Genomic DNA, 27,969 nt, shown 5'->3' with positions numbered 1-27,969 from the left:
TGCAATATCATTTTTTTTGGAGGAAAAAATTGTTTAACTACAGTATTTGCTGCTGCTAGTTTGAAGGTAAAGTTAAACTTCATTAGGTAGTAATGGTGAAATAGTGCTGCGCGTGTGGATTTTGTTGTCCTCACATATACAGTTATCATATTTCAGAAAACAATTCATATGTAGACATATGTAGAAATGAACAGAGACAGAGTGATCTCAAGTCTTTTCACTGGAAATTACAGACTGCATAAGAGGTGAATCTTTGGCTGCGTGTCATTGTCAACAGGTTTTTGTGAGTGGACTTGTGATTCCTTATTATTTTGCCACAGTACAGCCAGATACAGCTGCGCTGAAGTGTATTCACAGCTGAATTAATGGTGTCAACAACAACACTGCTGTGTCAACTACAACAGTCGAGTTTAAGTGACCAAGTTTAAACTGTGCAGTACGACAGTCAAAACTTGGTGAACACTGTTTTGAGAAGAATCGTAATCCTAATCTCTTCAGCTCAGAAATCAGATCTAAATATCCTCCGAGGCTGCCAGGAAAAAGTCAAGTGAAAGATGACTCAAAAAAATATTTTTCCAGACAAGACAAAGTGATCAGGCACAAAAAAAGTTCTAGGTTGGCAGGCAAGGATCAAAAAGCAATGATAGTGGGCACAAAGACAATCTAACCAAGCCTGATTGGTGGACCAGTGGTATTTAAACTCAAGACACCAATGAGTGCAGTAGAGGCAGATGAATAGAAGAGCATTGAGGATCAGGTGATGTAACTGGTGCTAAAGCAGGACACATGGTAGTGAATGGTCTGAAATGATGTGACACAAGCAACCACAACTGCATGACTGCATGGAAGGTAAACTGTGACACAAAAAATATTTTCTTTAGGCTTCTTGGAACAAGTGAAAATCAAGCAAAACTACCACATTGTTCCATCAATCCTCCTCCTGGCAAAGCACTGACAAACACATCTTGTTTTGAGCTAAAACCACAGCCTGCCATGAAATGTGAAAATGAATCGTTTGCCAGTGTTTCATTGGTAAGCAGTTTCCTTGAAATTATGTGTGACGAAACAATGTCGGGTAATTTAGAAAATGACTAAATGAAGTGGTGAGATGCTGCGTCATTCTCAGTCATCAGGTCTCGTTAGTGATCTGTTCTGTGGTGTCTGCGGTTTTCTGTGTGATGGCATAATGTCCAACAGGAAGAAAGTGGTCGGGTGTCATACAAACACTTTTAATAATGCTGCCATTTAGATGATTGCTCTTATTCCTTCAATGAGTCAGCTTATGTCAAAGAGTCTATCTATCTATCTATCTATCTATCTATCTATCTATCTATCTATCTATCTATCTATCTATCTATCTATCTATCTATCTATCTATCTATCCATCTATCTATCTATCCATCTATCTATCTATCTATCTATCTATCTATTTTTACTCAAATACATCACATCTGTACATTTTGGAACATATTGACTTACTATGGTGAATCTGCATGGAAGCACAAAGTTCTCCAAACAAGTAAGGGCAAAGGACAAAAGGTTAAAGGGTGTTTTCTCGAGAGTGGGCCAGGATGGGAGAATGACAGGAGAAATGATGGAAAGATGAGGTGAGTGGGGAGTGGTGAGGCGGAACACAGGGAGGAGGAGGAGGAGTGCAGGTCGGTCTTTATTCTGGTGGAAGTGCTTCAGACCTCCTGTGCTCCCAGTCAAAGCCTCCTCTGTTAGGCCAGAGCTCTGATGTTTCCCCTGAGGTTTGGGTCCTGGAAGTGGGCTGGCAGAGCAAATAAACAGAGAGGAGGTGCTCACGCTCAACACACTAACACCTTCACATATGTATACTCACACAAGTTAAAAAGAATACACACATATGCAATTATGCCCTAACACTAAAAAAGAGCCGTGCGGCTTTGGGCGACACCTTCACACCTTTAGGAGGAAGCTGACGTAACACGAGTTTTGTTATAATTTGTGAAAGACCTATGAGATTATGAGAGCATTTCTGAACTTTAGAACATTTTAAATGTACATTATCACATCAAGGACAGTTTTAGTTTTCAAACAAGTAGTTTAAAGTTGGAATTTCCTTCACTTCTTGTTTGGTTTGTGAATCAAATGTGATGGAAGAGTATGACTTAGTAGTAGAAATGTGCTTTAACTGGGGATTTAACAAAAACAAACGAAAACACAAAAAGGCCTTATGGAAAGAATACCTTATAAAATCTCTTATAACTTCAACCGGTTACAATATGAGCAGAAAATAACACACTGAAATACAAAAAGTCTGAACTAAGGTAATGAACAATACTGACTTCCAAAAGAATATACATATATATATATATATATATATATATATATATATATATATATATATATATGTATATATATGTATTCAGTATTATCCATCATCACACCATCATATACAAACCAACCAGCCGAGTTTTTGAACTGCCTGTGACTGTGAAGGCTGCTGAGCAAATAAATCAGTGACAGCATGGTTGATGAATACAGCATGCTGTAATTGTAACACGTAGAAGCCACATCAATAAGAAGCATCCATCAAAGTGACAAGACGAACGCACACATACACACGCACACGGCCAGTTTCTTGTCCTGGTGTGTCAAGAGGCCGTTGACCTCCACTGAGCTCTGCTTCCTGTGTTCCTCTCACCCGAGTCCCAAGAGGGAACACTCTATGCTGACAGCAACCTTCATCCCTCTCTTTAAACCATCCTCCTCCTCTTGTCAATATCCTCCCTCATTTTTACATTTCCTCCCCCATCGTCTTCACATCCGCCTCAGATCACATCCAACGTTTCTGCAATTCGATGCGGTACACAGGAGGTGGGATTCATTTCCAAGGACTCATTAAGAGACCAGTGTTGAAGCCTGTTTTAATCTTCCTCAGGTGTGGAAACTCTATCCACAAACTGAGGGAGCATCTCTCAGTAAAGTGTATGGGACTTGTAATGTGCAGTGATGTCCGTGGAAAGCATCATCCATTCTGTCAGGACCACTGCACTGTCTGGTCTGAGGAGGTAGTGAGGTTTTCTCCATGTGCTATAAGTAATATCCTTAGTAGCGCATTCCTGCCTTTAAATGCACAAATAAATCATGGTAATGCTGGATCTGAAACCATAACAGTGAATGATCTCCCCCTGGAAAGAGACCCCTCGCTAAAGTACATAATCTTCAGTGTAAAGTGATCCAGGCCCAGGGCTGCCTCTGGATGCTGTCTTGGTGTTTCTTCCAATGCCGCCATGCTGGTTTTGGCAGCAGCAGATGAAGGTCGCATATGGAGCTGCCTGCACCACTGACTGGGCAGGTAGCTGCTGGGTCAGCCAGCACCAATGGAAGTGACTAGGGGGAGAAATTCATACCAAAAGGACAGAGAGGAGGACGGACAGGGCTTAAGTCAGTAGGTTTAGAATATTAGCAGGTCAGAAGGACAATCAGAGTTAATACTGAGCACTTACAGCATGCTGGAGGTTACATGTGGACAAAAACAGACATTATGACGACACGCAACTGAGTCATATCAGGGGTCTTGTCAAGGGTTTTTATCTTTTTCAAATTGCTCTTTTTCCTTTCAACAATCAACAAGAATTTACTGCATGTCACTGATCCTGTCTCGCTGCAGGGTCTGTGTGTATCGTGGCCAATTAAAGCTTTTTAATGGATCGGCATGAGTTAAGTAATGTCCAAGCCATTCCCAGTTTTTTTGTTGATTGTAATTCATTGCACTCTAGTCAGACAAACTGTCCAAGACAGCAGCCAGCTGCTACAGTTGATAATATCCACACTGTCAGTGTCAGTGAGAGCCAAGAGAGGCTGCACAAATCTACTCCAGACTCTAATCACCCATGTATATTTTTTTAATGAAGAGCTAATCAGCTGTGAAACATATGCAAATTCCAAATTACACCATAACACATAATACTTTTAATCTGAGATTGCAAATACAGAAAAGCTGGTACTGTCTATATAGAGTAGTGCATGTACAGGCTGAGCCATAACCTGACACGGCCGCTGACCGCAAGCACAATGCACAAACACTCACAAACACACACAAACACATCAATACCCTGCATCATGTCAACTATTTATAAACATTTCAATCCATTGCAATAATAGTGAAGAACTGTACACTTTAATCCTAATTGAGCACTGCACTCCTATGACCATTTATTTAGTTTAGTTGATTTCATTTTTATGACTGCTTTCATTTTATTGCACAATATAAACTGTTGAGAAAATGCTTGAAATGAGTCAATACGGGACCAGAATTCTAGCAATGCTGTTTGCAATTGTGTGTGGCGAGTTATGAAACTGTATCTCAGTTTTTATGTGTGTACTTCAGAGAGAACAAGTCATAACACTCACTGGCAAGTTAGTAATATTTTCATGAACGAAAGTTACCGTCCTGCTGGGTCAAAGTTGTGATCCTTCACAGGGATTCTGGATCTGCTGTTGTACAGCCTTTTTTTGATGTCTGTAAACCTGCAGTGTGCAGCAGAGATTGAGCGATCCAAAGGCTGTGAAAGAGTTCTGTAAATCTCCTGTATCCTCAGAGGGAATAGGACAAAACAGTACAGAAGTTTGGAAATGTGTGCATAATCTTTAAACTTGTGTAAGATGAATTCATAATTCCATCGCTCTAAAAAAATGATGCTGATTTTTCAGGCCACGAGCCGTACATAAAATGTGACACTGTAACACGGTAGCATGAGGCGACATTCTTCAGGAGGTGAATGTTGTTCCTCAGCAACATTTTATTCATGGTACTTGCGGGACAAAGTCCTTTTTGAGTGCAGGGAAGCAACATTTAAAGTTAGATCCAGCAGACAGATGGTCTTTTTTGACTCTGCAGTGCAAAAATGTCTGTAAAAGACTTTGAGCATTTCTAATATTCCACTGAATGAAATAAAGATGGAAATGGTGGACACCTGATCAGGTTACATGCACAGAAGGCAACCTTCGGCCAGCAACATGTCAGTCTGCGGAGAAGAGAGAAGGGCACAGAGATTATGTCAACAACTAGTGAAGCTACAGAGTTCACAGTGAAACAAGAGGCTGATAGAACGGCCTGAATATAAATCGGCACATCGCAGACTGAATGTGGGGCAATGTGGAAAAGGAAAGAGGAGGAGAGGGAGCTTGGTAGCGTCATGGATCTCTCCTCTAATAAACCCTGACTGACATTAAAAGGCTGTGCCCAATTACTGGATGGTATCCCAGCCCTCACACAGACTCTCACACACAAATGCTGCATGTACAGACGTGACCACAATACAGTGAAACCTGCCGGGATTTCTGATGACATATAATGGAGATTTCTTTTAAATAATAGCCAATATTTGGTGCCAATATAGCATTTTTCCAGCCAACAAAATAACACTATAATTTGTTACTGTTACATATAGGAAAAAGACACATTCACAACACACAAGCCTGTGTAGTCTCACACACACACAGCTACAGTCAGATTCCAGTGTAATGGTGTGTGTTTTATAGCCTGTGTCATGCCGACCGAGCCTGTAGCCTTTCTGACCAAAATACTTTCACATTCCAAAACAAAAACACACGGGTCATCTCTCCCTCCACCCTCAACTGCTCGTCCAGACGCCTCGGCTTCCCCTGTCCTGTCCATCAGAGACACCCAGGGGAGAGTTATCACACTGACAGGCTGCCTGTTGCCTACATGGATGAGTAGCGAGTTCAGTTAGCTTACACTGCTGCTGTGCTGATTCTGTTGTTACTTAGATTCTGTGTCTCTCTGCACATTTACAGGACACCTTTCCTCTGAGACATTCATTGTGCTGCATACGTTAGAAATGACAATTAAAAGTGACAGACTGCTTACTTTCTCACGTCTGCTGTCCATGTGACATTTAGATAAAGGTGAGGAGAGAGGGTTTACGAAGGTGTCAGACCAGTGATGAATTTAGTTAATCTGTTTAAATATAGAAACACACAAGTTAATTATAGGGTGAAATTGGAGTTTCATTGTGAGTTGCCAAAGGATTCAGAACAAAGAAATGTAAAATAATTTTACAGTTTTTCTCAGTTGTTTTGGTATATTTCTCAGATCACAATTGAAATTCTCAAAACTACTTGTTCAATCTTCAAATCATTGTGTCATTTGTGCACATCAAAAAAGCCGTTTCTCGTTTCTTTGAACAAGTTGCAAATGCTTTGGTACATCCATGCAAATAATTCTGTACAATTCTCTGCTGTTTCCTACATTATTAACTGCTTGTGTCATCATGTTGATCAAAATGTATCATGATGGGTGTCTGTTGCTGTTTTCCTTTCTGTATCACAATGATGTGTTCTGTCAACAAATTACAATACAAACAGTAAAAGCGTAAATGTGAATCTTGTCCAGTCTCTTGCAATCAATCTCCCACATACACTAAGGCGCAATTTACAAATTACAATTGTCATTACGATTTGTCATCAAAACGTTAGTCATAGTTTACGTCAGAACATCCCTCCAGAGTACACTTATAATGACAACATGATGAAGCAATTTGACTGTCTTAACCACACACAATGACACAAGGCCTTGTCATTCTGATGGCACTGACATGTTCATTCACACGGATATTTACTTCTGAGAGATGAATGAAGCATTCTGCACAAGAGACTGGCTTTTGAATGTAATCCATGGTGTTTTGCAATTTGTACTAATTGTTTTGAGAAATGCACTTATTGTTTTGCAAATGTTGAGGGTGATTTGAGAAATGTACCAAAGCAACTGAAAAAAACTATAAATATGAAGTACATCTCTCAGTTAGGCTGCACAGTGGATTGGTGGTTAGTACATTCACCATGCAGCTAAAAGATCCCTGGTTCGTGTCCCGGCCATAGACTGTATATATAGTGGACTTAGCATCTGGCTCCAGAATTGAAGCCCACCCGGAAATGTCAAAAACTTCCAATATCACGCCGTCCGCTAGGGTTGGCTCCAAACAGCTTTTGCTCCATAGACCCCAATTCATTTTTGGAAAAAATAAAATTTGATAGACTGATTTTCTACAGCTCAAGATTTTTTTCCCGTTAGTTTTCATTGTCAAAATGAGAGATCGGGTGGCCGATCTTAAAATAAATCAATACTGAATTTTAAATAAATCGTTAAAGTTGGTGGAGCCAGGGGGCGTGGCTATACTTGATAGACAGCAACAGAAGCCTCTGTGGTAAAATGTGGGCGGGATAAGAGAGTCCTCAGCCAATCCTGCCCCTAGTTGCTCTCCGGTCCAGTCTGTTTGATGACGCTTTTTACGTCACTGGCTCCAAAAATCCAAAACGGCGACCAGGAAGTAGCAAAATCCGGGCTTCATTTTCTCGGCGTTGAAACCAATGGGTGACGTCACGGTTAGTTTACGCCTGGTCCCGGCCTTCCTGAGGTCTTTCTGCATGGAGTTTGCATGTTCTCCCTGTGCATGTGTGGGTTTTCTCCAGGTACTCCTGCTTCCTCCCAAATTGTACATAGGTGTGAATGTGAGTGAGATTGTTTGTCCAGGGTCTCCCCTGCATTTGCCCTAAGTCAGCTGGGATAGGCTTAAGCCCCCCTCTAACCCTAATGAGGATTAAGCGGTGTGTAGATAACGGATGAATCTCCCTGATGTTTTGATGATGATGTTTTGTTTGTTTTTCTATTAAATTCATATTTTTCTTTTGTTTAGTCACCCTATGTTATATTTCCTTAAAGTAAGTCATCATGTTTGTTTTTGGACAGCACACAAAGGCTATGCTGCTTATTTTAGTCTCTTGTTGAGAAGAGCAGCTACAGGACTTACGCCTCTGCAGACATAAATATAAACGTGTATGCACATCTGCCCTGTGATGTGTGGCAGAGGCTCAAAGAGTACATGCACACACTCCCAAAAATCCTTCCAGAAAACAGAACGTTGCATCATATATCAAGAAACCAGATTTGTTGATCCAATTCCGTCCAAGAGACGGTTTTGAAACAGAAGAAAAAAACTTCCGTTAGGCAAGTAATTAGGTGCAAAGTTTTCCATGTTTACTGTCATAGTTTGATTTTAACGTGGTAGCATTTGCTAACTGGCACTAAACAAGGTGTGCAGCAGATGCTTTGTACACAAACCAAAGTCAGACAAATGAAAGTTTTTACCTGATGATGGTGGTGGAGTCAGAGGATCACCAAAATGATTTAATTCTGTGAGGAATATGAATATTTGAACCAAAATTACATGGCAGTAATTCCAATAGCTGTTGAAATATTTCCCTCAAAACTACTGTGAACTTCATAGTGACACTAAAGACAGGACTTCAGGATTCATCCTGCTGACATGCTATGTCAAATTATCCAATAATTGTTGACATTTTCAATGACAAGACAAGCTGTGATGGGAATTTTTGTGAGCAGGTAGATGAAAGTGACTCACAACAAAAAACTAAGCAGAAATCTTTGCTGATTACAAGCTCGATCAAGGAGAATCAGAGATGTCATGATACCAGTAAGAAGTATCTTTGAGATCCCAGTTATGAATTTCCTCCCGTCAACAGGGAGTTTATCACTGCTCACAGAGCTCATCACATGCATAACCAAGGTTACTCTTTAGACATAACACATGAGTCCAGAGGCTCCACATATCTCCACTGTCCTCACTGCTGCAGATGAGGAACAACTGTTTACTTCCTAATTGCTAATGTGTGGTCTCTGGAAACACAGCTTATCATGAAGTCAGACTGACCCTTAGACCAACTGTCCAGAGCTGTGAAAACAGAAATTTTCTCACATCAACCTTATCAGGGCATGAGAAGAAATCAAATCACCCAAGTTTGTAGGATTCATCCTCTGGGTACCATGAATGTCTGAACCAAATGTCTGAACCAGTCAGTGGTGGGCTGATTGACTAACAAAAGCGGGCCTGTATCTTTTACATGTAAGTTGTATGCTATACATTAAAAACCCATCTCTCAGTGGTCATTCTTATAGATTTGCCTACAAGTAGAAGAGTTTTTCAGCCTTCAGTCTTTTGGAGGTAATTTTTTTGCCATGTGTCTTTGGTATCATCTCTTAACATGGGGGACAGCTTACCTTTACCCTGACAAACAAATCAGAAACAGTCAACAGAGCAACATTTGTATGCGTGGTCTGTGCAGCTGAAAAACTACAAAAATCATCCAGGTCAACATAATTGTATACACATTTAGTGCAGGTACTTTACAGCACATCAGTGTGTTCACCTAAATTCATGACTATAAATAAAGAAAAAGTCATAGAACTTAAGGGTAACTAGTAATTCTGATGCAAAAAAATTAAAATAGCTTAAATCAAACTGTAATGCTTTGAGGGTTAAATGGATCTTTGTTCTTATTGGTATTTCCTGGTCTTTTACTATAGATTCACATGCAATGGTCCACCTTTTGCCATTGGTTGTGCACAATGTTTTTTTCTCTAACTTTAAAAACCTATCAGTTCTTACAAAAATAAATACATCCAGATGTCATTTTTTGACAAATGAGTAAGTTTTGTATCGTTCTAAAGTACTGGTTTCTGAGAAATGACCCGTTATAAAAGCAGGGAGTCATATAAGAAGCTGATAAACTAAATGTTTAAGCTAAATCAACTTTTTAGTTGCTTTAATACAAAAATATAAATCACAAAAGTTCTCCTGGTCAGACCTACACCTGCAACGCATTAACCCAATTGACTGACTGATTGATGGATTGACTGATGGATTGATTGAATGAGTGACAGCCTTAATCTCAGTATTCACTCTCCTTTCTCCACCTCAGCTCCATGCCTGGCCTTATCCATCCCTCTCAACACTCTCAGCTACAGGCTGCAGATTAAAGCTGCTCTCATCTGGATCTCATCAGTTTAGGCCGGCCTCGCTCCTTAATAGGTTATTTTTCATTGAAAAGGAGGTGGGGAGGGGAGGGGGGGATCTCAGAGTGATTTAGAGTTACACTGCATGGAGGCTGGAGGAGAATAAAAGCAACTTGTTGTCTTGGGGGGCCCGTGAATGAGACAGCATGCTAAATCCTGTCCGGTAACAGCATGCAGTTTGTAGGACAGGAGTCGTGCATTCTTCTCTTTTTTTTTTCTTCAAGCATGTGCCTGTGTGATATTTGTTGCTGCTCCACTTTCTGACCCATTTCCTCTGTGTTTTTCCAACTGTAATGTCTGTAACATGTGGCGGATTGTTGTGGGTTGGCTGAACGAGTGTCATTTCCAAACAACATGAATCAATTTTGGAAGAAATTGTTGCCCAATAACCATTGCACAATGCTGCATTTCCACAATATGCTAGGATTGTAAAGGAGTCAAAAACCCGTGAGACTTCAAGAATTTAGTGATAGTTTTTAGTCATTTATTTGGTCAAGATTCAAGTACGGGCAAGGGGACATGAAGGGAGATCAGACGAAGTATATCTGCAGCTACTCTGCTCTTTTACTATGAGAACAGACCCTCGGGCAGCTGGAGTGACAACCTGATGAAACACTTACAGCAAGCTTACGTGTGTTTGCAGTGACTAAAAAATAGATAAAGTGGCTGTGAGGCAGAGATGGAAAGAAAGAATGAGCACTAAAACTAAAAGTTTGATTTAACTCTGACTGTTGCCCAAGATATGTCAGAAGTGCTTCAGTATGTAGCAGCTGTCTGCATTTTTTTCTGTAATAACACAACGGCTATAAAAAATATTTATCCTCCTTGAAAGTTTTGCCCTTTTATTGGTTTTCAGCATGAATCATGGGCAATGTATTTTAGTTTTTTGGAAAGAATATTTAAAAAGAGCAAAATATCAAAGTGAGAACTTGTTTCTACAATAATCTCAATTAAAAAACAGAAAATAAATATATGATTAAATAAGTGATTACATAAGCATTCACCCCCTCAAGTAACTGTTTAGTACATGCACCTTTGGCCGCAGTTATAGCATTGAGTCTGTGTGGATAGTTTTCAATCAGCCTTGCACATCTGGACACTGTAATTTAACCCTGTTATGTTCTGCAGAATTGTCAAGCTACACAGGGACTGTGAAGGAACAGACCTTTTCAAGTCCACCCATAAATTCTCAGTTGAGCTGAGGTCTGGGTTCTGACTCGGCCACTCCAGAATATTCATCTTGTTGTCTTTGAACCAGTTCTGTGTAGCTTTGGCTGCGTGATTTGGGTCATTGTCTTGCTGGAAAACAATCTTCTCCCCAAGTCCCACTTCTCTTGTAGACTGCATCAGGTTGTACCTTTACAAGCCTTACAGGGACTTGTGTTGACAAGCATCCCCACATCATGATGCTGCCACCACCATGCTCTACAGTGGGGATGATGTGTTTGTGATGTGCAATGTTTGGTTTCCACTTAAACTAAGCATCTTGTCTGATGGACTAAAAGGTCAGTTTTGCTCTCATCAGACTAAAGAACCTTCTTCAAGCTGACTTCAGAGTCCCCTAACTCTAGTCGAGATTTAAAAGTCAAGCTTCTTTTAATAGTGACTTTCTCTTTGACATTTTCCCATTAAGCTTTGACAGGTGAAGAACAGGCAACAGTTGTTGTATACGCAGTGTTTCCAGACTCAGCTGTTGAAGATTTTCACTCCTTTAGAGGAATCATAAGTGTCTTGGTGGCCTCACTCACTAGTCTCTTTCTATCACAGCCATTCAGATTCTTGAGGATAACCTGCTCTACACATATTTATGAATGTGTCATTTTCCTTCCATTTCTTAATGATGGATTTAACTGTTCTCCAAGGGATTTTCAGTGACTTGGAAATTGTCTTTTATCCATCTCCTGACTTATGCTTTTCAATCACCTTTTCACAGACCTGCTTTTAGTGTTCATTTGTCTCCAGTGTGTAGTTGCAGCCAGGGGTAATTATTCAGCAGTGACTGAACCTTTTTGTGCTAGAATCACTTGAGATAGATTTACTGCACTCTGATGAACTGATTGTGTGACTTCACCAGTTCGCTAAACCTATGTTGAATTAGGTGAATGACTTTAAAATGGGTGACCTACTGTATATAATCACTTATTTTATGTTTTATATTGCTAATTTATTGACATTGTTTTATAGAAATCTATTTTCACTTTGACATGGAAGATTTTTTTTGTAAATTCTTCTTTAAAAAGCTAAATGTAAGTGACAAGATTGAATGCTGAAAAACAATAAAAATAGAAAACTGTCAAGGGGGTGAATACTTTTAGGTACTATGAGTGTCAATAGGTAAAGGTGGGCAGTGCTGTTTGTTAACTCAAATGGAATTTATTTTTAGCTGTGTGCTTCAGTGCAATAGTTTGTTATTCTTAGAATCCGTCTAGTATTTGAACAGGATCCCCTCGCTCACTTCTGATGCTGTTATAATGCACTTTGATAAAAGCTGAAATGTAAACTGAGCTCAGCAATTAATGTGATCTGACCCCTATCTGCTGTTTCACTGTGTCTGGTCTGTTTGTCGATACTTCTAGCTGCACAGATTCCTTCAAATGATCCAAAGGTTTAAAAGTCCACACTTGCATCCACAGCCACATGAAACACAAGTACATTTGTCAATGCAACAGTTTGCTGGATGTGCACATTTTCCACCATTTCACCAATATGCTTCTTACTAGTTCTTGTGGAGAGAGGCAAATCTTTCAAGTCTTTAACCTTGGATATGATCTGTCTTTGTTCTGCAGCCCGTCAAAACAAAACAATCTCAAGTGCTGAGGAAAGCCAACTTAATGTGTTCTCCATGTGTGAATGATTTTTATTTTAAAATTTCACAACTGCCCTCTCTAGTACAATTTTCTTAGTGTTACTTTTCTGAGCATATTTTGGCACAGGCCTCTTGTCTGACTCAGCTTTATCAGGTTGATTTTGTGGTTTTAAATGGACACTTTACACGTGAAGTGCAACACACCACATTCTTACAGCAAACCAAAACTACAGAGCCCAATGGGCTGAGGAGAGCTGCCAGATTTGCTTGCCATGCCATGCGCAAATTAATGTGGTGTAGAACCTCTTTCTAGCGAAGTGGTTACTGGTTTATGACACCTATGCGGTCATAATACAGCTAAAGGGCCACTCTGCAAGAGGTTTTTTGTAAATGCAGATTTAACGTCTCATCAACCTCGTTTAAGCTGTTTTATAACTAACCTCATTTCCCAACCTGCAATCATGGGGCTACACTAATCACACTAATATAATATTTAACAAAGTGGAGACATATGTTGGTGTTGGAGTTAAATATTTTCTTTCTCATGTGCCACTAAAAATGGCTTGTGATCATTCTAGAGGTGCTTGGAGGTGGAATTATTCTACTTTTGGACAGAGTCATTCCTGCCGTGTTCAACTGTTTCTAGTCCTTAATCTAGTCTAGGCTAAATTATCCAACATCTGTATCGTAAAGACATGAGACACAAGAAAGGCTGTTAATGTTGATATGAAAATGGTGGTCATAATTCAGTTTCTAACAATTATTCTCTTTCTTTCAGGAGAAAATGCTGTGAAGGATTCAGGTTTGTGATGGGCCAGTGCATACCTGAAAGTAGGTAAACCGATCCCTCTGTCTTCTAAGTTTTACTCATAAAGTCTCACATCAGATACACATGTTCCTAATCTGATATAGTTTCTTCTTCACACTGGTTCATAGATCAGAACAAGCTGTGCAAAACAATATGGAGAACACATTTGTGGACCTCAAGAGCAGCGCAGATCTCTTTTATTATAGTCTGCATTACTCAGTTTGGAGTAATTACGTTTAAGGAGTCATTTCAGATAGCTTTTACATTGCAGAGCACTAGAACAAACAATATTGCAGGAAACAAAGAAACTGTTGTGGCACAGTCACCTGCCACATTTTGTAATGATTTTCCACATTAAATTGGTGGTACTTGTGAATATTTGACTTTTATAACCATAATCAGAAGCACTGGTGAACAGTTCTAACAAGGAGGTGCAGTTTGTGTCAGCCACCAGAGGACACTGTTCCTCCATCCAGCCTACGAAGGAAAGAAGCTCAAGAAGAGCATTTTAAAACTGAATTTAAAAAAATTTGTAGTTTCAGCATGTTTCAGCTACAGTACCTGTTTTTTCTAGCAGTAAATATGTCAAACGTTTATCTGTAGTAAATTTCTCACAACAAAATTAAATTTACACACAGCTGATCCACACATCAGCAATGATGAAGCCTAAGTTTGACCAAAAACACAAGTGGCTGTGGTTGTTTTTCATTTAATTTGAAGTATTCATACAGAGGCTTTTCCTGAGGCACAGAAGCCCTATGAGACGCAACAACTGTGCACTATGATTTATTGGGCCTTGCGGACTCACAATACATAACCAAATTTATCGTCGTCCGATGACAGACCTAATGTTTTCCAACCAGCCATGAAATGAACTGAAAATGAATTCTAGCATTCACAGAAACAAATATCAGTCACTATAATAGTCTTTTCTCCAAGGAGATAATTTGATTATATTATACTGTAAATATTATTACTGTTTCCCTCTAAAAGTCCCACAATGCAATGCATCCTTTTTTATAAATGCAAAAGCTGCAGTCCATTCATGTAAGTAGGGACACAAAATGGTGATGATTCATAAGGGTCAGAAATCTCTGTTTATTGCTGAATATACAGTAAACCACTGCAGTAAGGAAAGTACAGGAGCAGGTAATAACATCAGTGATGGCTGATTCCATTCAAGTGTCCCACAACAGTAGGATTGTGATCCAGGACCCTCACTTGAAGCTCTCATTTTATTATTTACACCTGTGTTTTTCCTATGGTGACTTGATGAATAGGAGCCAACTGATCCAGACTGACAATAGAACTGTTTAAGATCAATTTCTAGTTTTGATGGATGGAGGAAGGTGGCAATGAAACTGTTTAAATGCTCGTTCCATTCACTGTCTGCCTTGTCTCTCTGTAGGTGTGGATGTGTGTGCGGCGTCGCCCTGCGAGCAGCAGTGCACTGACAACTTTGGACGAGTTGTTTGCACATGTTACCCCGGGTATCGCTTTGACAGAGAAAGACACCGCAACCACAAATCTCCTTACTGCCTGGGTCAGTAAACTCCCCTCTCATCATCTCCAGGTTAAATACTTTAATACCATGTCTACTGCTGCCATGGAACATTTCTCACCCATTTAAAAAGAGCCCGTTAATCCTGTAAGTAACCCAAGTAAACATAGAGACATTCTTCAAGCAAATAGCTTCCTTTGGGGTTCTTCCATTGCTCTACCTTGCTGGAAGTGATCTTTCAGGATATGTCTAAACTGGTGAAACAGCTCCCTCCTCCTGTTTTGTACAGCAAAACATTTTCCCTTGTTGAGCAGATTTTCAAACTAATGTGAGGGCTCAGCGAGGATATTATATAGAGTTCTTAATTACAGTTTTGAATTCTAAGGGATTAATCACTAACAAAATTGCCAGCCTAAATGGTGAGGATGAATTATCTAAGGACAGATGATATTCAGAACTATACAGAATCATCATAATAGGTTTTGCTCTTTGTACGGTTCTTCTTTAGATCATTCTGTGTCTATGCATGAACATGATTCATTTTAAAGTAATCTCCAATACTAGATTTTGATGTTTTTGACTGGAACATGACATTATCTCTCTCATTCCCCCTCCCCTCATCCCTTTATTCCTCACACACACAAATATACAGACATCGATGAGTGTGCGTTGTCAAGCAGCAGTGTGTGCGACCATGAGTGTGTGAACACAGTGGGCAGCTTCTTGTGTCGCTGCCGCAGTGGATACATACTGGCACCAGACCAGCGCTCCTGCATCCCCGTACACAACTGTAAGTTTCTCTGTTTCACTGTAGTGGGACAACAAGCGTGCTCAGCTTTTAGATTTGGACCTGTTCATGGCTTAACTAAAATGAATTGCAGTAATAGAAAAGCTTCTACACTGTATTCATGACAACAAACTTGGACTTTGTTGTTTTGCTAGGTGACTAGGTCTCTCAAGTATGTATAAGGTGTGTTCTGCTGAGTCCCTTTCTACTTTTAAAAGACAATTGAAGACTCAATTGTTTAGAGAACACCTTGGCACTTAATCTGACTCCACCTTAGGGGTAGAATAAGTCAGGTGGTCCAAAACCCAGCACTTATTTAGGGCTGACAAAGTAAAAAAAAAAAAGGGGGGGGGGTTGGCAATTCCTCTGCAGCTTGATGGCAACACCTTTGACCAATCGCACTTGAAGCACTTTTTACACTTACTACAGGTTTTTCCTTATGTCTGAATTCTTGCTTGTGTTGTACGTCGCTTTGGACAAAAGCATCTGCTAAATGAAATTGTAGAATTGTAGAATTGTGTGTGAGGTAGAGTACAGTACTGAATTCAAAGCACTGAATAAAGTACATGTTGTTCTGTCAAACAGCATCAGTAAGACAGTTTTTCCTGTGGAAAGAGAAAATTCTGTAAGCCACATGTGGGTATTTGAAATTCGCTCCAAAATGCTTTTGAGGATCTTATCAGATCCTGGTTAATTCAGCAACAAACCTGCACTGATATCTAGTTTGTGCCTTTTGTGTCATACTGCAGTCAGTTTTATACTATCTATGTATGTTTATTTTTTCTTTTATCCCGTTGTTTTCAACTCCATAGTCTCATAAAAGTCTTTCTGGGCCCAGATGTTGCAAAATAGATAGTAAATTAGTTATAAACACTTAGATATTTGCATTGAATAGCTATTTTTAGTTTGTCTGCGTATACTGCATCTATCCCTTTTTTTTTTTTTTTAAATCATTAACAATTGTGCAGTTTGAGAAACTACACTTTGCTGCCAGCTGAAAAAAGTAAATATATGTTTTGTTTCGTTGTGCAGTGAGTTCATCGGGGAAGTCGGACACCTTGATGAGCGCTGGTACCTGCTCATTCACCTGTCAGGACTTTATGAATATGAAAAACAATCTGCTCCAGCTAAAGCTCAGGCTGGGAAATACTCAGTCACCCAACCAGGTAACAGCTTTCCTTTGGAGCAATTAAATTAAATATTACTGGACCACATATTCTTTATTATAGTCTTTCAGTTACCAGAGTTATTGTAAAATTGCCAATAGATGTAAAGTGAGAAAGACTACAAACAGCAGATGAACTGTGTGGAACCACACTCTGTATTTACTGTTTCCTTTTTGTGTTTGTAGGTACCTGGCCTGGCCAACAGCAGTGACAAACCCTCTTTGGGTCGAGCAGGAAAAAGTCCCGATAGCCAGGGTCTTTCAGGTCTACCCGGCCCTCCAGGAGCTCCTGGGGTTCCAGGTAATGTAGAGATAAATATAATGTTAGAGACATCACTGACTACAGGTGGTGTCTATACAGGGAGAGCTGTAAGGTCAGGTAATTTTAAAAAAAATCTAAATCAAAAAAATTATTTGTTTCACACAAAACAATACAAAGCAGATTGTGAAAAAATTTAAAGTATAAGCAAGCAAGCATAGAGGAGGGTGCTAGTCATGTTTACGCCTTCATGTTGCCCTGTTTTCCATCATATTTGTGCTACAATGTTTCTGTTATGTTATGTGTCACTCTGCAGTCTCCACTTTTAGAATTTCTCTTCGTCACATCATCCATCTGTCCTCACCAGGTCACCCAGGAGAACCAGGAAAGAAAGGGGACCCAGGGGAGATGGGCCCTCCTGGCCCTCGGGGTCCACGGGGAGACATGGGACCCATGGGTCCAGAGCCTGATCTCAAACACATCAAGAGAGGCCGCAGGGGGCCTGTGGTAAGACAAAAACTGTCTCTATGATTTATGGGTGATCACAGAGTTTAGGTCCCACCAGAGTGGCTGATTATGAACAGAAAGAGTGACAGGAAGAAAACAGTCCATGTTACGTCCCCGAGAAACAACTATAAAGAAGAAACAGAAACAGAGGCAGGAAAAACTGATTGTGGAACAACAAAAACAGGAAATTTATTCATCCAAAAAGACGATTTTAACACAAAGTGCGCTTCATAAGTACCAAGCCGCTCACATCACACAGCTCTTCAACGACTAGACACTTGTCCTTTAGCAGAATGTGAAACAACAACAACACCACCACATGGCAGCATATCTGGCCCACTGGCCACGACGCTCAGAATGGCTCATCTTTCAATCATCCCCACCTGATGATAAGGAACCACAGGTGCACCTAACCACTCCCACCGGCCATACCTGGGAACAAGGAAAAGAGAAGAAAGAACACAACCTACCTTACCTTCTCAAACACACCACAGAATGTAACAGTCCATCAGTCTCACATCTGACATATTTCCAAATTATAATACTACAAGATAATTTGACAAGATCTTTCTTAAGAAGACACTGAAATCATCTTAATACTGGCAGATTGCTCAATTTTCACTTACTGTAAATTGTGCCCTGATACTAACTTGCTTTTTGAGATTTTTGTTGATCCATAAAACACTTAATACATGCAAACGTGCGCAGTCTGTCAGTTGTGCTGTCACGGTACACAAATGTCAGTCACAGTTTCCATGAAACAGTTAAGGAGCTTCAGACTGCCTGTTGAGTTTTCTTGTAAGTCATAGATATATGTTTATTAGGAGAGCTGGACATGATGCCACCACTGAGTCTTTCTTCTTATATATCATTCTTAGAGAGATGTAGGACTGATGACAGGATGCCTCACCCAGCAAACATGGTCAACTATTAGACTGTAAAGGCTTTATGTGTGTATGTGATTATATATACTGTGTATGCTATATACTGTATGTTATATGTATACATACTAAAAGCCTAGAAAAACTATTTTTGAGAGTGTAAAATCATCATAACGTAAAGTTCACTGGCAGAACCCTGTAACTGTCACACCTTAATGAACTGCAACCGTCATTAGTGTTAGGATTCATTCTGTGTTTTCCCTCCTGTGACGTGAGCATGCTTGTTTCTATAAGTAGAGACTGCCATGCAGGTAAAAGACCACATGGATCTAACACTAGCTTTGGGATATTAGTTTAAGCCAGACACTGTTGCTCTGAATAAATAAAAAGCCCACTGCATTATGTTGGCCACATTATGTATCGGTATGTCGAAAAGCCTGCTGATTTTCTTATACCCATGATCTAATCATTCCTACAGGGGCCACCAGGGGCTTCAGGAAGAGATGGATTAAAGGTATAGATTTATAACATTTCTTCCCCCTCCTATGTGCTTGCTTGTTTCTGTACTTTGTGCTTGTGTGGGGCTGCAGTCACCCCATGATGTCTGTATTATCTTTCAACATATAAGATCTACTCTACAACCGATTCTGTGAAGATAATGTTATCATAGATTTGGTTTCATTGATTGGTTGTCACTGAAGAATCTCGGAAACGATCATAGTGTGTTGTACAAACACTTGTAGTTCTATAGGGCTTGTAAACACTCACTGATGTGTGTTCAGGTCACTTCAGTTAAGCTGTTTGTCACTGAATAACACACAAGTGTGTGTTTCTGATTTGAGTCCGTTTGTCCTCGTCCACACATTGACGTATTATTTCTGTTGTTTCTCGCCTGCAGGGTGACAGAGGAGCTCCAGGTCCCAGAGGTCCGCCTGTAAGTTGATTTTATAGATTAAACACATATTCACATTTAGAGCAATGACTCTGCTGATGAAGAAATGCTACACCTGCCTTCTTTGCAAATATCACTTCTTCACCTTACTTTATTATAATTATTATTTAGATTTGTGTTATTTAGTAATTTGTGTAATTACTCAAAGTGTGTTTACTCAGCGTCAACCTCAGTGAGAAATAACATTCAGGTCATCTTCATCAGTTCCTCAATTTCTCATCTGTCTCCAGGGACCACCCGGTTCCTTCGACTTCCTTCTGCTAATGATGGCCGACATCCGCAACGACATAATTGAGCTGCAGGAGAAGGTGTTTGGGGAGCGGCGAGGCATCTCTCTGGACAGTCCTCCTCATTCCAGCGGGGAAGTGGATTTTGTTGACTGGGGCTCTGGACAAGGAGATCTCATGCTCAAAACCTGACCTCTGACATCCTGCTCAGAGTGACACTCACTCAAACCAGCAAAAACAAACACCAAACCTGACTCCTTGTTTTGTTGATCACAGACGCTGGTGGTCATAGTATCAACATGTACATATTTCCTAACCTCACGACTGGGACAAACAGGGCAATGACTGACTGAATGAACTCTCAACAATGCTACAGACAGTAAACCCAAGAGATACAATCTCTCTTAACCACTGCAAGCACTGTTTTGCTGCCTTTCACATGCCGTGGATGTGAGTGAGGGATGTGCGTGCAGGACAAAGAGTGAGAAAGATGCAGCGTGAGCCTTTATGTCTGAGTCTCTGAGCTGTGCCTCTGAGCTGAACCACTTCAAACGACAAACTTTATCGTCTACATCTTTTCCTGTTCCTGAGTCTGTCCATGGAAGCTCTGCTGTGCCACTGACAGTTTGCCTGCAGGGCGCTGGTGTAAAGACCCAGGACCTGCACTGCTAGCCTCCCCTGCACCTGTCTGCTGAAGTCTGAGCTGTGCAGCTTTTCTCTGAGGCACCTTCACAAACTAAATCATGAGATTCATGAGTGTGGTATTGCTGACACTGTATAATTAAACAGCTCAACTTTAATTCAAATTAAAAAACAACATTTAATGGGTACACTTTGCTGGTATCTGCTGCTTGGAAAGTATCTGCAGTAATAGATATTACAGAAAATGGTTTTAGACAAGAAAAATGTCAATTAAAAGGAATCTAACTGGATTCACACAATGGGAAGCTCATATATTATCATCAAGTTGAGAATATACTCCTACTGTGAACAGTTTCATAAAGATGAGTGTTGCACATATCCTTAAAGTTGGCAGACACAACAAAAAGAAGGCTTCTTGAAAGTATTTTTTTTTCTAAAAAGCAGATGCAAAAAAGGGCTTAACTGGTTTATCAATAAAGGTTTGTCTAAATGCAGTTTAATTTTTCAATTTTGTGTTGTTGTTTTTTTTGACAGATCATCACTTTACAAATTTTGCTGCCTATTCAAAGTGGATCCATCAAAGAATAATGTTTGTTAGCATGTTTTTCCCCACTTGGCTCCTCGTATTCAAGGTCCGTAGAAAATAATGTGAATATTGCATTGACATCAGAAATAATAGCCCAAACTGATCTGGTTGAAATGCACTTCTGTTTAACACCATAAAATGGTGAAAGCAATAGTTTGCAATAGTTTAAATATCTGCGCAAACATTTTAGGCTTTAATCAGGTTAAACAGCCTCCTATTTGTAAATATTTCATCTTATGTGTCCATGGACAGCTGAAAATATGCTCACTGTAAAAATCATTCTTCTATGTGTGTACATGGGAGTCAAAGCATGCATCTTCAAAGTTCAAATTATTGTTACATTATTCATAAATGATTCATCCAGTATCACTGATTCACTTCAGCATCAAAGCATGGTATGATAATATCAGAAACTTTACTCACTACAACTCCTTATCAGAAAAAAAGTCATTTTCGGAACAGACAAGAAAAACAAACTTAAACATATGTGGTGTTGAAAGCAGACAGCAATGACCCCTTTTCATTTCCCTGTTCTTAGTATTTATATTCTTTTTAGTAACAGTAGTGGCAATAAAAGCTAAATGAAATGCCTGGTAAATGCTGTACACCTCTCTGTCATTTCTGGCCACAATAAAGGGAAAAAAGTAATCCAAATATCATGGTGTAGTTTGCACATTGCTGACAGTGGAAATGAATTAGATCAGTTGATTCTCTGATGTTTTTATCCAGCAAACCTCTGCACTGGCTTAAAAGTGATGGTAATAAGATCTGTATGTATTTTTTAAAGACGCAAATCTTGTAATACCAGCCAGAGAACTTATACTAGTAAGCTGCCCACAGATCCCCACAGACTGATTTAATGTCACAAGAACCTGGAATTTTTTTTTGTGTGATAAATAAATTAGTTAATGTAACAACAGCAGAGATTTGCATTCAATTAGCAACAGTTGACGAGAACTTCTGATGATCCACTCAGTGCCACCAGCAGAGGGTGCTAATTCACAGATAATTAATAAAAATGTTAATGCACAGGAGGCTGTAGTGAGGTGCTGTTCCCAGGAAGAAAACAGAGTTTGAAAAAAAATCTTATCTTTATTTTGGATGTCATTTTGTTTTTAATCCTTTCTTACAGATCAACAATGACAGCAGGACAAAGGCACTTGTGTGTTTTGTAGGCCACACCTTAATAAAACATCTGATGGTGATTAGATAATCATCTTCCGCCACTGGGGTGAGAAAACAGAAGTGAGAAGCCTTTAGCAAATGAAAACTTCAGAAGCAAACAGTGACACAAGCCAATGACATTACTTGAAATCAAATGACAAGAGCTGTACCATGTATCTGAAACATATCTGAAAATTTTATGAATTAATTTCAGTGTTATCCAAACCCTAGGGTTTCTTTTTCTTCTTCTTCACTCTTTTCCCGTCTTTTCAAACTCCACTTTGGCGGCCTAAACATACCTCAAAACGCGTCAAACTTTGCATGCACATCAGGACTGGCGAAAAATTTGATATTTTACGGGAGTTGTGCACATGTGTGTCAAAATGGCTCCATAGCGCCTCCTGCAAAATTGAAAAAGTGATCATTAGGCCAACTGTCACGACGTTTCATCTACAGTCACAATATTTGGGGGGCATATGCAGCACATCAGGGCACACGTAAAAGTCAATCACGGCCATGCCCTAAACCCAACAGGAAGTCAGCCATCTTGAATTAGCTGTAAATTTTTTCTGCTTAATGGGGGTAAGTCCGAGAGACCTCAAATTAGGCCAGTATATGCAACAGTCCTTCCTGATGAAAAGTTATCAAAATGTTTTGCAAGTCAAAAGGCGTGGCCATGGCGACTCCCAAAAATATTGATCCTTCGCCATGAAACAGGAAGTGTTGTCTAACTCGCCTGAAAATGCTCCAATCTGCCTGAAATTTTACATGTAAAATACCCTAACCCTATGATCAGAGTCCCACCCTAACGACATCCATGAAGTTATATACATTCACAGTTATAGCGCCACCTTGTGGTATCAGGAAATACACATTTTTTTACACTTCCCAGAGAAAATGGTGACTTGTCATCAAAGGGCGTGTCTGTGGCGGCGCAGCAAATTTCGATGTTTCGCCATGAAAATTGAATTATTACCTTGGGATATGGTTACCAAAGGAATTAGCCAAAATTCAAAACATGAACTATGACCTCCTCTTCCATGAATTAAAAACTGATATATCAAGATGGAACTCTAACCCATTTATGAATTTAACCCAGAGAATAGAATCCATTAAAATTAATGTCCTCCCCAGAATTCTGTTTCTGTTTCAGGTTCTTCCAGTTGAGAAAAACTCAAACAATTTGTGGAATGGGATAAAATTCTTTCCAGATTTATCTGGCAAGGGAAAAAACCGAGAGTACGATATAAAACATTACAGTTCACAAAAAAAGAAGGTGGAATGGGAATCCCAAAGTTAAAAGATTATTATTATGCAACTCAGATCAAACCTCTATTAAATTTATGTAATCAGCATTATAATGCTAGATGGAAGGACTTAGAAAATACTTTATTAGAGGACCTTCCAATACAGGCAGTCTTGGAGAAACAAGGAGATAACCCAAATTATAAGCAAAATGACAAATCCATGGATTAAGTTTCAACTTAAAACTTAGAATAAAATCAAAATGGAATATAAAATGTTAGATAAATTTTGGATAATCTGATGGATTGCACATGATCCAGACTTTAAACCCAATCAGCTAGACGATAGATTTAAAAAGTGGACAGACATGGGTATCACAACTTTTTTTTCACTAATAAAGGATGTACAACTAAAGGATTTTCAGACTCTTAAACAAGTTTTCCCTTTGGAACAGCAGGATTTTTACAGGTACCTACAGTTACGTAATTACTTTGAAAAATGTAAAAGCAAGTATTCTGTAGACTTGGAGGACCTGATATTAAAAGAAGTACTAAAGGCATATACAGGGGAATCCAGCAAAGGTACCATTTCAAGATTGTACAAAGCTTTTCAGACAAAAAAAAACATACTCCACTGATTATGTTAAGACCAAATGGGAAAAAGAAGGAGCTGTTAAAATAACAAAAGAACAATGGTACAGTTACTGTGAACATTTATGGAAAAGCACAAGCTCACACATGTGGCGAGAGTTTGCATGGAAATGTTTAATGAGATTCTTTATCACACCAAAATTAAGAACTTGTCATACAGGAGAAGTGGTCAAATGTTGGCGATGTTCCGGGGATCAAGAAGTAGATCATTGTCATATGTTATGGAAGTGCTCCAAGTTAAAAATTTATACATAAAATAATGGAGGAAATATTTAACACAAAGATACCCAATCACTTTAAAACATTCATTCTAGGAAAAGATGATTTTTTGATGGGCTGTCTCACCAAACATCTATTTAGAATAATGGTATTGGCAGCTAAGAAAAATATCACAAGGCGATGGACGCACCCAGAACCTCCTACAATAAGCGAATGGGTAGATACAGTAAACGAAATATATCAAATGGAAAAAATTACATATTCACTTAATTCACAAACGGACAAGTTTACAAAGATGTGGGCGAAATGGGTTTCCTTTATGAAAAGACACAGAACAGTATCCAGCACACATCTGATTGACTAAAAACATGTCTTACCTGTTAGTGGAAAAGGAAATGAATGGATATTTGCTCGTCTTGACTTGACAGCAATATTTTCAAACAGCCACTTTGTTCCCCCCACAATTACCTTCCTTTCTTCGTCAATGTTCTTTTTTATTCACTCCTTTCATTTTGGTTTTGTACATCCCTGTTATGCTATGTTATACACACATGGACAAAATTGTTGGTACCCCTCAGTTAAAGAAGGAAAAACCCACAATTCTCACTGAAATCACTTGAAACTCACAAAAGTAACAATAAATAAAAATTTATTGAAAATTAAATAATCAAAAACAGCCATTACTTTTGAATTGTTGATTAACATAATTATTTAAAAAAACAAACTAATGAAACAGGCCTGGACAAAAATGATGGTACCTCTATAAAAGATTGAAAACTATTTGACCAGAGTGACATGATTAACTCAGGTGTGTCATTTAATTGACATCACAGGTGTTTCCAAACTCATAATCAGTCAGTCTGCCTATTTAAAGGGAGACAAGTAGTCACCCTGCTGTTTGGTGAAAAGGTGTGTACCACACTGAACATGGACAACAGAAAGCGAAGGAGAGAATTGTCCCAGGACATCCGAAAAAAAATTATAGACAAACATCTTAAAGGTAAAGGCTATAAGACCATCTCTAAACAGCTTGAAGTTCCTGTGACAACAGTGGCTCATATTATTCAGAAGTTCAAGACCCACGGGACAGTAGCCAACCTCCCTGGACGTGGCCGCAAGAGGAAAATTGATGACAAATTGAAGAGACGGATCGTTGGAATTGTATCCAAAGAGCCCAGAGCAACCTCCAAAGAAATTAAAGGTGAACTCCAAGGCCAAGGTACATCAGTGTCAGATCGCACCATTCGTCGTTGTTTGAGCCAAAGTGGACTTCATGGGAGACGACCAAGGAGGACACCACTGCTGAAAAAAACTCATAAAAAAGCCAGACTGGAATTTGCAAAAATGCATGTTGACAAGCCACAAAGCTTCTGGGAGAATGTCCTTTGGACAGATGAGACCAAACTGGAGCTTTTTGGTAAGGCACATCAACTCTATGTTCATAGACTCAAAAACCAAGCATACGAAGAAAAGAACACTGTCCCTACGGTGAAACATGGAGGAGGCTCAGTAATGTTTTGGGGCTGCTTTGCTGCATCTGGCACAGGGTGTCTTGAAAGTGTGCAAGGTACGATGAAATCTGAAGACTATCAAGGCATTCTGGAGAGAAATGTGCTGCCTAGTGTCAGAAAGCTTGGTCTCAGTCGCAGGTCATGGGTCTTCCAACAGGACAACGATCCAAAACACACAGCCAAAAACACCCAAGAATGGCTGAGAGAAAAGCGTTGGACTATTCTAAAGTGGCCTTCTATGAGCCCAGATCTGAATCCCATTGAACATATGTGGAAGGAGCTGAAACATGCCATTTGGAGAAGACACCCATCAAACCTGAGACAACTGGAGCTGTTTGCTCATGAGAAGTGGGCCAAAATACCTGTTGACAGCTGCAGAACGCTCATTGACAAATACAGAAATCGTTTAATTGCAGTGATTGCCTCAAAAGGTTGTGCAACAAAATATTAAGTTATGGGTACCATCATTTTTGTCCAGCCCTATTTCATTAGTTTGTTTTTTTTAAATAATTATGTTAATCAACAATTCAAAAGTGATGGCTGATTTTGATTATTTAATTTTCAATAAATTTTTATTTATTGTTACTTTTGTGAGTTTCAAGTGATTTCAGTGAGAATTGTGGGTTTTTCCTTCTTTAACTGAGGGGTACCAACAATTTTGTCCACGTGTGTATGTTAACTGTTATTTTAAAAAAAAAAGAGGAGCATTGTGGTCTACGGTAATGAAGATGGGAGGTTACTGTTGAAACTGTTCAGCAACCCAGATTATTAACATCAAACACAGACAGCTGTAAGAATGTATGCTTTTGAATTATGTATGAACTGCAATACTCTGATAATTAAAAAAAAAGAAAATTGAATTATTAATATCTCAGCTGCGCGTGGTCCAATCTGGACCAAATTTTACATGTATGATCAATGTCCTGCCCTGATCTCATTCACATGCTGATTTAAAGTCATAGTTATAGCGCCGCCTGCTGGATGGAAGGAAATGCTCTAAAACTAGCCTGTACATGGTGCGATCTGCTTGAAACATTACATGTGTGATCAGAGATCAATCCTGATCACATCCATAGACCAAAATACACTCTCGGTCACAGCGTCGCTTGGTGGATGGATAGGAAAAGCTCTACGACTAGCCTGTACATGCTCCAATCTGCCTGAAATTTTACATGTGTGATCAGAGTCCAACCTTCATCACGTTCACAGTTCGACATGCACTCTCGGGCGAAATGCCGCCTGGTGGACATGCATGGACTCGCCGACCAGCAAGGATGCGAGCACCCTTCCAATGCTGCTTGCAGCTTTAATTGCTTTTACTTTTTCACTCCATTAAGAAGCTGCTATCTGTTTCAGGAACCCGGCCACATGGTTTATCGACCCCGGCTCATGGCAGCAGTGTCGCTAATGGACTGGAGAGTAAAATAACAACAGCAAGCGTGAGAAAAGGGTTAGGGTTAGGGTTAGGGTTAGGGTTAGGGTTAAGGTTAGGGCTCACGTTGATGGCTGTCAGTTCGCTCACAACAGATTTTTAGATCGTGTCGTTGGAACTGTTCTGGAAATCTGGATGAGTCGGAGCAAAAACAGTTGAGGTGCAACAGTATTTGTAGATAGATAGATAGATAGATAGATAGATAGATAGATAGATAGATAGATAGATAGATACTTTATTTATTCCGAGGTAAATTCAACGGAGCTTAAACCTTAACTGGTTTGTTTCACTGGCAAGACTGCTGAAAAAAATGCATATAAAAGAAAAACTGCTGAGCTGATACACTGATTGAATGGGTGAAGTCTCGGTATAATCCATCCCTGCAGCGTATATCTGACCAAGATTTAAATGTTTTTGAATGAGGAAACCAATCAGTTTTGCACTTTTGTATAAACCACATTAGCAGATAGCATCTTGTCACCCGTGTGAATATTTCTTTGGTGAAAACAAAAGCATTACTCACCCACATTTACACAGTGTGCATATCAAATGCAGCACTTGAGGGAAATGCAGAATGTGTTAGCTATAATTCTGCTTATCTCACATGTGTGACAGATCACATTTTAGTATATAAACCGGCCCATTACCACCTCTGTAAGTTAAATGCAACATCAGAATGTACTGAATCTGGCGCCAGCCAGCTGCTCGTATTAATCAAACAGCCCACTTCCCTTTATGACACCAAACAAATAGTCATAAATGCTC

The 27,969-nt window shown here is 39.5% G+C and overlaps 1 protein-coding gene across 1 annotated transcript in view; it reads left to right on the top strand.

Moving 5' to 3' along the window:
- LOC110960332 (collagen and calcium-binding EGF domain-containing protein 1-like) overlaps positions 1-20,897 on the top strand; it is a 43,693-nt gene extending 22,796 nt beyond the window's left edge. Inside the window, exons 3-11 of the mRNA XM_022207534.2 lie at positions 13,447-13,499; positions 14,885-15,019; positions 15,630-15,767; positions 16,797-16,930; positions 17,116-17,230; positions 17,556-17,695; positions 19,055-19,090; positions 19,475-19,510; positions 19,759-20,897. Coding sequence (XP_022063226.2) covers positions 13,447-13,499; positions 14,885-15,019; positions 15,630-15,767; positions 16,797-16,930; positions 17,116-17,230; positions 17,556-17,695; positions 19,055-19,090; positions 19,475-19,510; positions 19,759-19,947 — 976 coding nt within the window. The 3' untranslated portion in view covers positions 19,948-20,897. The remainder of the gene's footprint in view (positions 1-13,446; positions 13,500-14,884; positions 15,020-15,629; positions 15,768-16,796; positions 16,931-17,115; positions 17,231-17,555; positions 17,696-19,054; positions 19,091-19,474; positions 19,511-19,758) is intronic.
- Positions 20,898-27,969: the final 7,072 nt, after the last annotated feature.

Source organism: Acanthochromis polyacanthus, chromosome 2, assembly GCF_021347895.1.
Source record: "Acanthochromis polyacanthus isolate Apoly-LR-REF ecotype Palm Island chromosome 2, KAUST_Apoly_ChrSc, whole genome shotgun sequence".
NCBI classification, from domain to species: domain Eukaryota; kingdom Metazoa; phylum Chordata; class Actinopteri; family Pomacentridae; genus Acanthochromis; species Acanthochromis polyacanthus.
The sequence above is the reverse complement of the archived record's forward strand: the minus strand, read 5'-3'. Positions and strand labels throughout refer to the sequence as shown.